Source organism: Aspergillus candidus (assembly GCF_002847045.1).
Source record: "Aspergillus candidus strain CBS 102.13 unplaced genomic scaffold BDW47scaffold_11, whole genome shotgun sequence".
Taxonomy (NCBI): domain Eukaryota; kingdom Fungi; phylum Ascomycota; class Eurotiomycetes; order Eurotiales; family Aspergillaceae; genus Aspergillus; species Aspergillus candidus.
In genome coordinates this window covers 383588-397412 of record NW_020194016.1, presented here as the reverse complement: position 1 = coordinate 397412, position 13825 = coordinate 383588, and the positions used below count along the sequence as shown (strand labels likewise).

At 52.2% G+C, this 13825-nt stretch overlaps 3 protein-coding genes across 3 annotated transcripts; 1 reads left to right on the top strand and 2 right to left on the bottom strand.

The window, feature by feature from the left end:
* Nucleotides 1–1213: 1213 nt before the first annotated feature.
* Nucleotides 1214–4182, top strand: BDW47DRAFT_102595 (uncharacterized protein). Its single transcript, XM_024811896.1, has 5 exons — nucleotides 1214–1848; nucleotides 1927–2025; nucleotides 2126–2620; nucleotides 2678–3729; nucleotides 3809–4182. Exons 1-5 carry the CDS (start codon nucleotides 1805–1807, stop codon nucleotides 4117–4119), a joined length of 2001 nt encoding a protein of 666 aa, XP_024673879.1. The 5' UTR covers nucleotides 1214–1804; the 3' UTR covers nucleotides 4120–4182.
* A 1019-nt stretch (nucleotides 4183–5201) lies between these two features.
* BDW47DRAFT_124191 (kinase-like domain-containing protein) lies at nucleotides 5202–6798 on the bottom strand (the record flags this gene model as incomplete). Its single annotated transcript, XM_024816203.1, has 9 exons — nucleotides 5202–5337; nucleotides 5413–5599; nucleotides 5664–5742; nucleotides 5806–6162; nucleotides 6214–6313; nucleotides 6368–6411; nucleotides 6460–6589; nucleotides 6636–6683; nucleotides 6743–6798. The coding sequence occupies 9 exons, from the start codon at nucleotides 6796–6798 to the stop codon at nucleotides 5202–5204; spliced, it is 1137 nt and encodes a 378-aa protein (XP_024673878.1).
* Nucleotides 6799–8758: 1960 nt separating this feature from the next.
* On the bottom strand, nucleotides 8759–13287 carry BDW47DRAFT_102574 (ATP-binding cassette transporter YOR1). Its single transcript, XM_024811895.1, has 3 exons — nucleotides 12866–13287; nucleotides 10222–12801; nucleotides 8759–10166 (listed from the first exon to the last, which is right to left on the bottom strand). Exons 1-3 carry the CDS (start codon nucleotides 13106–13108, stop codon nucleotides 8820–8822), a joined length of 4170 nt encoding a protein of 1389 aa, XP_024673877.1. The 5' UTR covers nucleotides 13109–13287; the 3' UTR covers nucleotides 8759–8819.
* Between the last annotated feature and the right edge of the window lie 538 nt (nucleotides 13288–13825).

The window sequence follows — 13825 nt, the reverse complement described above, 5'->3', positions numbered from 1 at the left end:
CACCGGCCTTATCAGGTTGCGGGGCACGATATCAAGGTATGCGGGTACTCTATCCCCTGTTTCGTAATATCTCCGGTACACCAACATCCGTTGAACCAACCGTTGAACCAAGCTTCGAGGTTGTCTCGATGGTCCGCAACAATCTCAGTCAAACAGACACCTTGGGTTACATCCTGGATACCCACCAGAGCAGGTACCCGGAACATCGAGGATAGCTCATCGGAGTGGCAAATGAAAATCGATAGCGTGACTTTAGCAACCATTTTCGCTTGCTCTATCCGGGTCGATTAGCCCGGGCATTGCTCAATCAATCCAAGGAAATCATGGGATTACTATGTGACGACGTCTTCCCACTGAATACTAAAAGATTATTGGACCGGAGGTATCGCATTGAGAGGGGATCATCTCCCGCTTAGGCCACAAGCTCCACGATATGAGCCGCACCTGTTCATGTGCTCGTCCCACCTTTTGAAATTGGGCGACAGCGTGAAGACGCACTAGCATGGTGAGTTATTGAAGAGGGGAAATGGGGCGGGAGAGTGGGGATACAATCTCGTAAAATTGAATTTGGAGTATATCGCAATGCCAGATGGCCGTGTTGTCCTGCGAGAACAGGCGCCAACAGCGTCCACGTGATTCCCGCCCTCTGACTGGTCCAGCGTTGGTGCAAATTTTTTCCGGACTACGACCTGCCGGACGTCATTCATTGACGATCCCTCTGGTGGCCCGTGGCATTTATGCGAAACAACACTCTCATGGTCGAATGAAAAGCGAGAGGCTTGCAATTGACCTCGATGTTATCAATCCACTGGTGTTAAAAATCAGCATTTGTCTCGGATTAATGGCGAATCAGCTACTATAATGCCTCTCCCCTCGTCCATCAATACCTCAAGAGTTATATTTCCCACCACGAGAGTTAAACCTTAAATGTCGAAGGTGTCTCGCCCGTATTGCGTCGTTTATGGACCCACAAAGGCAACGGAAAATAATAAGGACACAAGGGGGTAAAGCCGATGTCATTGGAAAGGATCCGCTCCTTGTCGGCTCCACTCGCTATAGTGAGACTAGTAGTAGTCTTATTCTGCCTCTCCTGGCCGCCTTTCCCCCGTCATAAGTCGTGTCTGGTCTGTATAGGATGGCGTCGATAACCCCGCTGCTCTCTTGGTGGATCAACTTGAATCAGTGGGTCCCCGCTAGTACTCAATAGGTCATTGTCGCTTCCGTCTCTGCCGATGATCTCTTCCTACGACAGCGTCACAGCAGTGACCAGGCCTCCAGGCCTCCAGGCCCTGGATCCACCTGTTGGGATTGTGAAAAGCTCCCAAGTCTAGTCCAGCCATGGGCTGATTCCAACCACCCTTCCCCCCCCCGCCTCTACGTCTTGAGAGAGGAGTGCCGGTTGGGACAATGGGATTGGATGTCATCCCTGCCACTGATCACATTGCTACTTGTCTCATTCGTCCGTTGATCGGGAGTAGGGTTGATAAGTGCTTTCCGACTGTCCATCCCGGTTACCTAAGTTGATCTTCATGGCCAAAGGGACAACGTTCGTCCCGGCCACCCATCCGATCCTCCGGAAATGCCACTTATAGGTACGGCGAACCCCACCTGATCAGAAGAGCGACTAGGATGCTCTCTGCCCCGCCGCGCACGGTAAATCAGTTAAAGCTCGTCCATTCGCTCGCCTTGGATGCACGCTCTATGGTTCGTAAAAAGCTAGGACCTTCCCTCCCCCCCACTGCCGTTGTTTTCATCTGTGGTCCTTTATTCGGTGTCAGTCAGGAAAAACCCCCAACCTAAACAGATGATCGATCAGCCGTTCAGGTACCCCACGATGTTCACCAACAGGTATGTTGACGTGTTACAACCATGGTTCAACTTCAATGGCAGCCCCCGTCGAAGTTCCACCGTTGACTCGTTCACAAGGAGGAATGCCAAAAAGCCGGATGGCAAGCTCATTGAGAACTTTCAGACCAAGTTCTCGGACCTTGTGCGTCCGACGCCAAACCACCTTCTACCCGCTAGGTCTGATCCTCCCTGTGTCTGAGACGGACACCCAGCCTATCTTTGGGTGTGCATTGTGCACCCACTCCAAGGGTCGTGACTAACCGGGTTGGTCCAACAGATTCTATATGATCGGTGGAGGAATTGGACCTACACCGAACATTTGCGTCACGCCCATCCAAGATGACACCTCACTGCCCGCTGCAAAATTGAGAAAGCGGAATAGCTATGATCGCACCCTGAACAGACGGAGCATCGTGTCGAATAGCCCGGCTGGAGACTTGCTCACTCCGTCGGGGAGAACAGATACGCTCCTGGATCAGGCTTTGTTTGACCAGTTCACTAACAATACCCCGCGTGCCCAGCCCGACAATACGGGCCTTGACCAATTCGGCGTGTCCAGTTCGATGCTGCAGCCTCAATATGTGGTCCCGAGCTCTCTGGATGGATCACATTCGCTCCAAGATTCCACAATGCCCTTTCCCGTTGACACCGACCCTAATGGAAGTGTTGACGGGATTGCCCCGGGAGATAACACTAAACATAGCTATCCAAGCTCCCACATGGTCGATGGGATGCTGGACTCCGCCAAACTTCCAGGCATGAAAAGTGAAAAGTAAGACATTCAATGGAACCACATGCTTATGTTCTCTTGACTAATACCTCATGATAGGTTGCGGTATCGCATGAAGATGCACACGCCGACAGCCATGATCAGAGATCGGAGGGAGGCCCCTGTAACGTATCTCAACAAGGGCCAAACTTACTGGCTGTCGGTTGTGGATTCAATGCCACCACCGCTGGGCATGCCGCCCACAAGGTACCGCACGTCAGTACGCATCACTTTTGACGAAGAAGCGCAGGTGAGCGACCCCGTGGGTTGCTGGCAACTCTGGAAGGAGGTCCGTGGGCAGAGGGAAGCAAGTCAACAAGGTCGCGGGCTGCAGGCAGTGGAATTCCTCTCTCCGGAAGAGGGAACACACAGCCAGCGACAGGATCAAGTCCGGCTTGAAAACGTATCTCTCGATGGATTCTGTGTCTCATGGACGGCAAGCCCAGGAGCGACCATCCCGCAATGCAAGTTAGGTGTTCGGTTCAACTTCCTCTCGACAGACTTCACCCACTCCAAAGGCGTCAAGGGCTCCTCGGTCAGGCTGTGTGCCAAGACCGAGACGGTCCCCGCAGTAGATCCGTACCCGGAGATGTCATACTGCAAGGTAAAACTATTCCGCGACCATGGCGCGGAGCGGAAGATCTCTAGCGATGTCTGTCAAATGAAGAAGGCCATCGACAAGTTGAAAAACGAGATGGCGTTATCCGGAGCGGGCGCGGACCACCTCGGGAAGCGGAAACGGGACAGCTCGAGTGCCTCAAAGAGCGCAAGCGATGCTAAGAGAAATGAGCGGCAGCTTGCATCAATGGAGAGCTCACTCTCTTCGACTCTGCCCGTGACCACGTTTAACCTGCTAGCAGATCAAAGGGATGACCCGGATTGGTACCCAATCCTTCTACCAGAACTCGAGCGCAAGACTTCCCCATCAGACCTTCGTCGCCACAGCGTCGAGAGCCTTCAGCATCTTTCCAAAGCCGGTTCGCTAGACCCGAGCTCGCCGTCATCCCTGACCACTCCTCCATCTCTATCACCTACCGGCATTACTACGGAGCAATTTCTTCCAAGAGACCTGACAAAATCCGGCAATCTTCCCTCCAAACCCTCAGAACCAGGTACGTCACCCAACAAATCAAACACAGAGAGAGAAAGCACAAGCGCTCCTTTTGGGGCCCCATTCTAATATCCCCCCAGCAGCCTGCTTCTACATCCGCTTCTACGACGAATGGAAAGTCCCCGAAAGCTACCACCGGGCACTCTACCTCACCGAGCGAACCGTCCGCAACTTGACCACAAAGATCTGCCAAACACAAGGCATGGACCCGGAGTCCGTCGCTCGAGCCCTACACGTCAACCCCAGCGGGTTGCGAATCATGATAGACGATGACGTAGTGCAGCAGATCCCGGACGGGCAGCCCATGATGGTAGAGATCATTTCGCCGTCTCCTACGTTGGAGATCTCACCGGGAGCAAAAGCGGAGTTTGAGATTATACTTAGTTATTGATATTACATATTACGTCGTTCATATGCAGGTACTAGTGTCTACAATAATCTACATTGCAGAAAACGGGCCCATCGTAATTTCCTGAGATTGACTAAGAGGTCGGAAAATAACATGACACGATAAAATACAATCAAAAGAATAATACTAAAACTAAAAACCAAAATTCATTTTCAAAAATCAAATCTAAAAAAAAAAAAAAAAGAGAACGGAAATAAAATAAACCAACACATTCAGCCAACCCCTCCTCCCCACCCGATCAAAGCACCAACCAAGTCGCGCACGAAAGCATCAAAACAAGAGATACGCATTACAAAAACATCAATTAAACAAGTTAGCGTGCAGCTAACCAACCCATCCATCCGGAACGTCAATTCAACACAGCACAAACTCCCGAGCCCAACCAAGATAAACAGATACAGTACGTAAGATTAGATTCAATGGGCCCCAGTCGGTACCAAACCCCGGCGGTGGGCTTCCAGGGGGGGATCCACCCGGGTGTTTTCTCCAACGGCTAAGCGTTCGCAGGGATACATAAGGATCTATCCAAACTGTAGTCCGTAGGGGCCATGCATGGGGGCCCCTGCATGTCCCAGGGAGGGGGGATTAAGGAGATTTCGCGGGAGAAGAGGGGGGGGGGAGGGGAGCAGCAGGTAAGTATTGTTAGGTAGTAGGCTAGGCTAGGCTAGCGAGCAAACAAACTATTGCCCGGCGGCATCCACTTCGCTATGGGGCCACTAATGCATGTTGCGAATATCAGATGGTCTTGCCTTTGATGTCTATTGTCTAGGACTCTAGAAGGTGATCATAGGATTGAACTGGTTGAAGGAGAAAAAACAAAAAAGACAATTATGATAATAATTACATGTATAACTAGATAAATACAAGCGAATGGTGCTAGTTTCACTCACTCGTCTGCTTTGGTCGGGTTCAAGGTAGTAATTGATCTACATGGTCTGGGCTGGCTGGCTGTCTCACCCATGTGCCCTCTCAACCCTCTCCACTCCTCCCCTTCCCCTCCCCGCTTCCTTGCTTGCTTGATGCTCAGTGCGCACGTCAGGAACTAGTCGTTGGAGACGGACTCACTAGTAGCTCTCCACTCTTGAATCTCGTTGGGCGATGCTCCTTAGTGCATCGTCGTGGGTACCTGTATCTGTATCTGTCATGTTGGTGGTCTGCCCTGTGCAGGCACCCTGGTGGAAATCCAGCACCTCGTTGTACCTGCAAGGGGTTTAGATCGGGATTCGCGGTTCCGAGGTAAGATTGCGATGCGAGGTGAGGGGGAGGCGATCTTACATCTTTAGTTTCCACTCCTCCAGCGAGATAGCTGGGTCTTCCTCGTAGGAGCAGTCGATTTCCTTGCCGGCGCTGGGCTCGTCCTCCGAGTCGTGGTACGTCATAAGGTACGGGTGCGAGAGGGCGTCCGCGGCGGTGATTCTCTCGTACGGGTCGAATTTGACCATTTTCTCGAGGAGGTCGATCGCTGGGCGAGTAGTGTCAGTTTCTGATCCAATACTTACGTGGGACGGCTGGAAAATGACGCATACCGGTGGGGTCAACGCCTTTGAGGACGGACGAGAACGGACGGCCTTCCTGGTGTGGTAGCTCGTCGATGAATCGGCGTGTCTGGAAGCTGGGAGTTAGCGAGCGGCACTTCACTTCCGGGTCCCGATGAGGAACGCCACTCACATTCGGGTTGTATATTCGCTCCATGACTTCCTTGGAAGGGTTTCCGAGCAGCTCCGTAATCAGGGAGAACTGGTGGATGTGATCCTTTCCGGGAAAGAGGGGTCGTGCCAGGTTCATCTCTGCAAGGATACATCCCACGCTCCAGATATCGATCTCGTAGCCGTACTGCTTCCATGTCAGCATGATCTCCGGCGCTCGGTACCACCTCGTTACGACGTAGCCGGTCATGTGGTGCTCCTGTTCCCGCGCGAGCCCGAAGTCGATGATTTTCAAGTCGCAATTTTCGTTTACGAGGATGTTGCCCGGTTTGAGGTCGCGGTGGATGACGCCAGCCGAGTGGATGTACTTCAGCCCTCGCTGCGATCGTCAGACAGGATGGTAATGTTGCCGGCTGGGGTGGGATCATACGAGAATCTGGTAGGTGAAAAACTGGATAAACTGGTTGTTTAACGGTCTTGACTGAACGAGCTGGTGTAGATCCGTCATCATGTTATTCGTGACGAGGTAGCTGCGCGGATCATCAGTATGTTATTCACACTATCGCGGGGTAAACGCATCATACATGTCTTCAGCCGGAGATATAAAGATATCTTGCAAGGTAATGAGCTGGTCAAATGAGCATACACCCAAAAGGTTCGTGGTTACGCGGCGTACATTTTCATGTCGCAGTCTGCTCAGCAGGTAGACTTCCCGGTACGTTCGTTTCGCGACCGCCGTACTCGAAAACGGTTTCCCAATCTTCTTGATGGCGACTGGGGCGTTGGTGATGTTGTCATACGCAGAGCTTCAGAGTTAGTCAACTTGGACGAGTCAACCCGGTTGCAACATACCAGATGACCCCAGAGACACCGACCCCCCGTGCCCTCAAATCCCGGTATCTAGGCGAGGGTGAGCACTCAATCCTGTTGCAGTCGAAACTTTAAGTTTTTCTTATTACCTGTCGGTAGTCTCATAACTCGTCCCTAAGACGTTCGATGTTATGAAGGTAGCCATGCTTCATGGGTGTTAATGCGGGCTGTGAGCTCATATCAGCTTGAAAATCCATGGGCTCCGTCGCCTGGATCAACCTCCAATCCTTAATAAAACTTTGTTTCTCACAACGCGACGTGGTAAATACGATGACATCAGACCACAATTCCATTTTCCGTAAGCAAGACACGTCATTCTACCCGTGCCCCTCCTTTCAATGCGATTGTGGGTGAAAACGGCCAATTGGAGGTCTTGTCGCGCAGTTCCCAGAGATTGAGCCGCTCTCGCACCCCTGACTATGCCAATTATATTTCAAAGCTAGCGCAGCTGCAGCCAAGAGAGGGGATCCACCTGTCGAGACTTCTTGTCCGATTGGTGAGTCCACACGGCACAGCTTGTATTCATGGATCGTTCAAACCATCAACAATATCATTGGATGATTTGGGAGAACTAAAATCAAAAATAAAATAAAATAAAAACAGGAGAGAAATAAACACGGCAATTCGTACCTCCAATTCCCGTATCCCTGGGTGGAGATCATTGCATGCGGTGTGGTGGCCTCTGCTCTCCTACTCCTATTGCCCCGTGCACACTATCATCATCTAGATATGCAAGGACTGAGATCTTGTTCGGTCGTGTTTTTATCGTTAGCTCATTATCTATATGTCATTGAGAGACGTCAGTCGAGATACCAAGGTGATCATGCAGTCAACGTGGATGGGAAAGGCACGACGATGTAAAATCACAAACTATTCAAACTCAAACCAGGATCGGTACCACTTTTCTGGGGTTTTCAACGTGCCAATGCCCAGTGTATTAGGCGTACTGGATTTGGGGGCTGTCCAAGGTACTAGCACTAGGGTCGAGACCCGATTTGCCGAACACGACCAACGGCGATGAACCAGGTCCAGCCATGCCATGTCCACAAAGCCTAAACTAGCTGAGTGCATCGTCAGGCAATTCCGTGCGCAAGTGACCAGCACCACCAGCACCCCTCAACGCAATATTTGATCTACGTACCTTGGTCGACAACAGCATGTCATTTCAGCGCTTTGGGCCGACTGTCGTCTGCTTTATCCGGGCCTCCGCCGACTGCAACCTTTCTCCACATACAAGGCTATACAACGGTCTTGAATAAAACCTTACCAGCAAATCCCTTGCATTGCGCAAGAAGGCCCAGGCCAACAGGCGATTTCGTATTCTACCTGCCTTGGCATGTCCTCGTTAGTACGTTCTATATCTGGAAATGTCTCCATTGACTGGCCCAAAAAAAGCGCCCCCTCTCGTGGAGGCAAAGGCTGCTTAGCCTGTTAGGGAAAGACAGTATTTAATAGCCAGGCTAGTCATCGAAAGGCTGGTGTTGTATCTCCTCGGATCTTGTCAGATGGCAGAATCGTGGACCCGCTCTTGGTCTGTGAGCGGCGATATCAGCAACCTGGTGGTTGGTGTCAAGATAGTCCAGCGTACTTCTTTACGACATAGGTAATAGATAATCCTGGTCAAGAGAGTAGTGTGGAAGAGTGGGCCTTGCAGGTGGCAAGCATGTCAGTTGACTTGCAGAGATTTCTTACAGCTTGTATTGTAGATCTTGCAATTTTGCGCCACTATTCGCTGCTGTTTTCGTAGCTCCAAGAATCATGGTCATCATCAATAGTTTGACCGGGTCTATGGGACCCCCCACATCGTGCATGGGTAACAACCATGAAGGATGTATGTAATCCATGGATGTATTGAATGGTTGTCGTAAGGTTGAAAGCAGATGAGGATGAGGATGTAGTAGCTGGCACACGTGACTGCAACAGGCTTCCAACATATGCATGAGAGATTGCCAGTCCAAAGCATGCAATGCATTTTCAATTAGGCTTTACGAGTGATTAACAGAGAATAGGTGGTGACACTCTATACCATGAATGTCTATATATATGTGTGTGTGTACATATTTTCATGTATGTACTCCAGTCTACTAGTAAACCAAAGATTATGTAGCATAAACATCATACCGGCGCCCAATCTCCAATGACATCTATAGACACCTAGCTCGAAATTTACCCAGACACTGCAATATCCTCCCTCCGAATCCCACTCCGCTCACACATGGTCTTAAAAATCCCCCCACGATCCCACAAGTTCACCGGGGAATCAAACTCCGCAATGCGACCCTGATCCATAACGCAAATACGATCATAATGGATGATAGTCCGCAGCCGATGCGCAATACACAGCACAGTCTTTCCCGCGAACCCAGTCGCCATGGTCTCCTGCACGCGGGCATCAGTCTCGAAGTCAACGGAAGAGGTCGCCTCGTCGCAGATGATGATTCTTGAGTCGCGGACGAGGGCTCTTGCAAGAGCCATCAACTGGCGCTGGCCGAGGGAGAAGTTCAGGCCTTCTTTGTCGACTGTTGTGTCGAGGTGGAGGTGATTGCGGGTTTTCCCTGGGGGTACAGATGATGTGGATGATGTGGCAGCAGAGAACGAGGTGGACGGGATGTCCTTTGGAGAGTCCTGGGCGACGAGGTGGGCCTTGCGCATAGCGGACCAAAGTTCGAGGTCAGTGTGCTCGTTGAACGGGTCAAGGTTAGAGCGGATAGTGCCGTGGAAGAGGGTCGGGTCTTGCGGGATGATGGTGAGACGAGTGCGCAAGTCGTACAGGCCTACAGTGGCGATGTTGACGTTGTCGATGGAGATGTGTCCGCCTGATAGCTCCGTCAGTCGGAATAGGGCTGTCATTATGCTTGATTTGCCGGCGCCTGTGCGGCCGACTATGCCGATGCGCTCGCCGCCCCGGACATCCATGGTTACACCTTTGAGGATGAGTGGTAGATTGGGGCGGTAGCGCATCTGTACGTCTGAGAAGACGATGCGACCTTTTTCGGGCCAGTTGGCTGGGACAGGGGCTTGGTGGAGGGGTGCTTCCTGCTCTAGGTGGTTGGCGTAGTGTGCTATGCGCTCGACCGAGTTGAGCTCGTTGTCGAGGCCGGCGAACATGCGCACGCCGAAGGTCATCTGCTGTGAGATTGTGAGCATGTACGAGAGGATCAGGCCCGAGACGCTGGGATCAACTGGGAAGCGGGCGGCTGCGACCAGGAGGACTACGACTAGGATCATCGTGTTGCTGACGGAGTCGAGCAGGGTGTTGAGCCAGCGCTGATTGGCGATGGTGAGGAAGTAAGCCCCGTTCATGGAGTCAATGGCCTCGTGGAGTCTCTCCCGGAAGTGCGCTTCCTTGTGGTAGGCTTGAATGCAAGTCGATCCGATGATACTTTCGCCGAACCGTGCGAAAACAACAGATCGGAGGACTGCTTCGTATCGCTTGGTGCCTCGGGAAGACGGCAGGAAAACGCAGATAGCTGCTACAGCTACTGCGAGCAGTATTGCGGCTGCAATGGCGAACTACCACAGCATGTTAGCGGAGCGCACGAGTGCGCAGCATGTGTGATAGACTCACGTAGTAATAGAATACGATGACCATGGTGATGATCCCCACCACCTGGACACCCGCAAAAAGAAACATCCGGAGAGAGTCAGCAATCTCCGTGTCCATGATCTGGACGTCTTGCGAGAACCGATTCGTGATGCGGCCTAGGGGCGTGGTGTCGAAGAACGACACCGGGGCCCGCAGAACTCGGTACATTGCCTGCTGCAGCATCCTCCTGCTGGCAGCGGCGGCGGCCTCCTTCACCTGCACAGACTGCAAATAGAGCATGACCGACTGAAAGACGGTGAGGGCTGCGTAGATTCCCATGTATTGGCCCAAAGACAAGTTTGGGAATCGGTTAGACGTCCAAAATGACAGCCAGACACCTGTCATAAGGGTCATGCCGCCAGCGAGAACCAGGAAAACGAGAGCAATGGGAAGGTTGAGGAAGGACCCCGACGCTGCGATGTATGTACCCCAGACGCCCCATCCTTCGGATGCCCGCTCTTCTTGCTGCATCAGCGCAGGGGCCGGGCTTTGACTCACGTTGTCGGGGCGCGGTTGTGACGGTACATTCTGACTAGGCTTGTCATCATCCGACTCACTGTCCGAGCCCTCCTGCTGAGGTGCGCTGAGCATGAGCTCCTGAAACAGACTATCAGTGCGCATGAGTTCCTCGAACGTCCCAACCGCGTGGAGGCTCCCTTCGTCCATAACAACGATTCGATCGCAGCGCGAAAGAACATGAAGCTGATGCGTAGCCAGCACGCGACACCGATCTTTTAACAACCCGCATATAGCATTATCCATTATATGACGCCCCACGTGGGCATCAACGGCAGACAGAGGATCATCCATGAGAATCAGGTCTGAATTAGAATAAATCGCACGTGCAATATTCAATCTCTGCTTCTGGCCCCCTGAAACGGTGATGCCTCGCTCCCCTATCTCTGTCCCATCCCCGTGGGTTAGCATGGCTAGGTCCGCGCGTAGTGCGCACGCATCTACCACTGCATTATAGCGCTCCTCGTCGTATTGGTTCCCAAAGAGGATATTGTCGCGGACAGTCGCGTTCTGTATCCAGGCATACTGCGGGCAATAGGCTCTCGTCACACCCATGCGAACATGGCCGGAGGTTAATCGCATATCGCCCGCAAGTGCTCCAAGGAATGAGCTTTTCCCACTACCCACGCCTCCTATCACGGCAATAAGTTCACCACGACCGATTTCAATGTTTACGTCATTGAGCGTGAACGGGTGAGACTGGGAGGCGTCGCTGCGATAATCACCGTCCGAGCTGGAGGCCGAGTCGGCTGTCGACTCTTCCGCGCGCTCCTTATCTGCCGTCACTGCCTGCTCCCACGTGAATGATGCATTCTTAACCTCAATAGCCTCCCTCATCCCATAATCCCACTGGATCAGCTCCTCCCGCTCCTCCGCCAAGAAGAACTGTTCAAGCCGTATAAGAGCCGCCCAGCCATCCGTCACCTTCGTCATTGCAAAATTGAAGCTTGACAACGGGTTTCGAATGGCATTGAAAATGGCCAGAGCGGCAAATATACGGTCCGGCGAGAGCTCATGGCCCGTCACGGCGTACACGATGAAGACTACCATGGCAGCGTAGGACGGCGTCGACGTCATGAAGACGATAATGGCCATCTGGACCTTGAAGAATTTTTGAAGATAGCGCAGTTCGTTCTTCCGGCTGGCCTGCATGCGCGCGAGAAAGCTGCTCTCCCACCCGAAGAGTTTGACGAAGCGCACGTTCTGCAGGATCTCCTGCGTTAGTGAGACGCGCGCGTCGGTGATCTTGTTGATGTCCATTCGGATGGTGACGAGATGTCGGATGACGAAGGTGAGGGTGCCGACTCCGACAATCAGGAGTCCGTAGCCCGGGAGCGCGCTGTAGCCTATGATGAGCACTGACATGACCAGCGCAAGGACCAAAGCGACAGGAACGACCAAGAACATGAAGAGAAAGGCGAATCCGTGGTCGACGCGCAGGGCATCAACGCCCATCAGGGTGGTAATTCGTCCGTTATCCCAGCCGGACGCCCCGGCGTCTGCATCTGCCTTCGATGTCCTAGCTTTTCCATCTCCATGCCCCACTGAGGTTTCCCCCTCTGCAGCAGCGACGGTACCAGCCTTGGCGCGAGCAGACAACGCCATCGCCTTTGTGAATATTTTCGAAGTCATAACGCCTCGTAATTGCCCGCCAACCATGGCAGCCGCGTACAGCGAACAACTCACTGACAGCGACTGTGTCGCTTGCATGCAAAATATGCCGACAGCATAGCCCATTCCTTTCCCCATGGCTGGACCGGGCCGGCCGCTGTGCTGGGATTCAACCACAGCCATACCATATGACACCAGGTGGCGGACTAGATAGGGACCCATGATGCCCAAAACATTGCTGAGGACTTGGCACAGCAGCCCTATCCATAGTTCCTTTTCGAAGGTGGTGCATATCGCTCTAAGAAGAGGTCTGTTTCTTCCACTGTTCAAATGCTGCTGCTGAGCGGTGTCTAGCCTCTCTGTTAGGCTCGCGACTGTTCGAGATGGGCTGACTTTCCAGATATCCTCGAGCTCTAGTTCTCGCAGGTAGCCTACCTACGTATCGCATAATCAGCTTGCGCCATCCAGCATTAGGGAGGGTAATTAGTCGATTACTCACGTTGATAAAAGGAGTCACCCACAAGAAGAATATGCGACTTAAGAAACTAGCACCATGCTCTCTCGATGGCATCCTTTCCTGCGGTACATCCGGAACTTTCTGCAGTCGGAGCGGGTTCAGTCGCTGCCATCGAGATTTTGCCTGCGTCCGTTGATGTTCTGGATCCTGCGACGACGTCAGGCGCACCGCACTGACGACGACCTTCTCCGGGTTACCCTTCGGCTTGAGTGTCATGATTGGCATAGAAATCGTGGAAACCCTCTAGATGCAGTCTGCAGAGGGGGAAAACTCAGAGCGGTCGAGTCTTCACAGCAAATAGATTGAATAAACAGTGTTAGTGACCTAGTCGAGGCAATTGTCCGACTCCATGGATTATCGACAGCCACAATGGGGGCGAATTCAAGGGGCACGATGAGCGGTACAAATCGTGGAAGTATGTCCCTTAGAGTCCGAATAGTCACACTCTGGAAGAGGATGAAGAATCATGTCACAATCACAGTTTCGCCATGATACAACTAGAGGCAATGGACAGCGCTACATGCGGTAATCAGTTCAGCCATAAATATAACACCCACGAAGCAAGGAGAGCTTATGACGAAGCAGCCAATATCTCAAAAGATCTGCAGTTCAATATCCATTTCTACCGAGTATGGATGTTGTACGACTTCTAGAAAGGTGGATAGGAGTATGGACTGACCATGCATGTTTCATGCCTTACCAAAATACAGCCCCTGGCTGTGAACACGGCCACTGTAGTGTCTCCCAGATCAGCATGTTTGGTTTGGTGTTTAGACTAATCTGAAACTGAGTAAAAAATATACAGAAAAGGAATATCCAGCAAGGGATTCATCCCTTGATAGGACCCACCAGCACCATTTTGATATTGAGGAACAGTCGAACGGGTAGTTCCGCAATGATGCCGTGCGCGTCTTCCAAGACGTGTCATGGCGTTTTCATTGA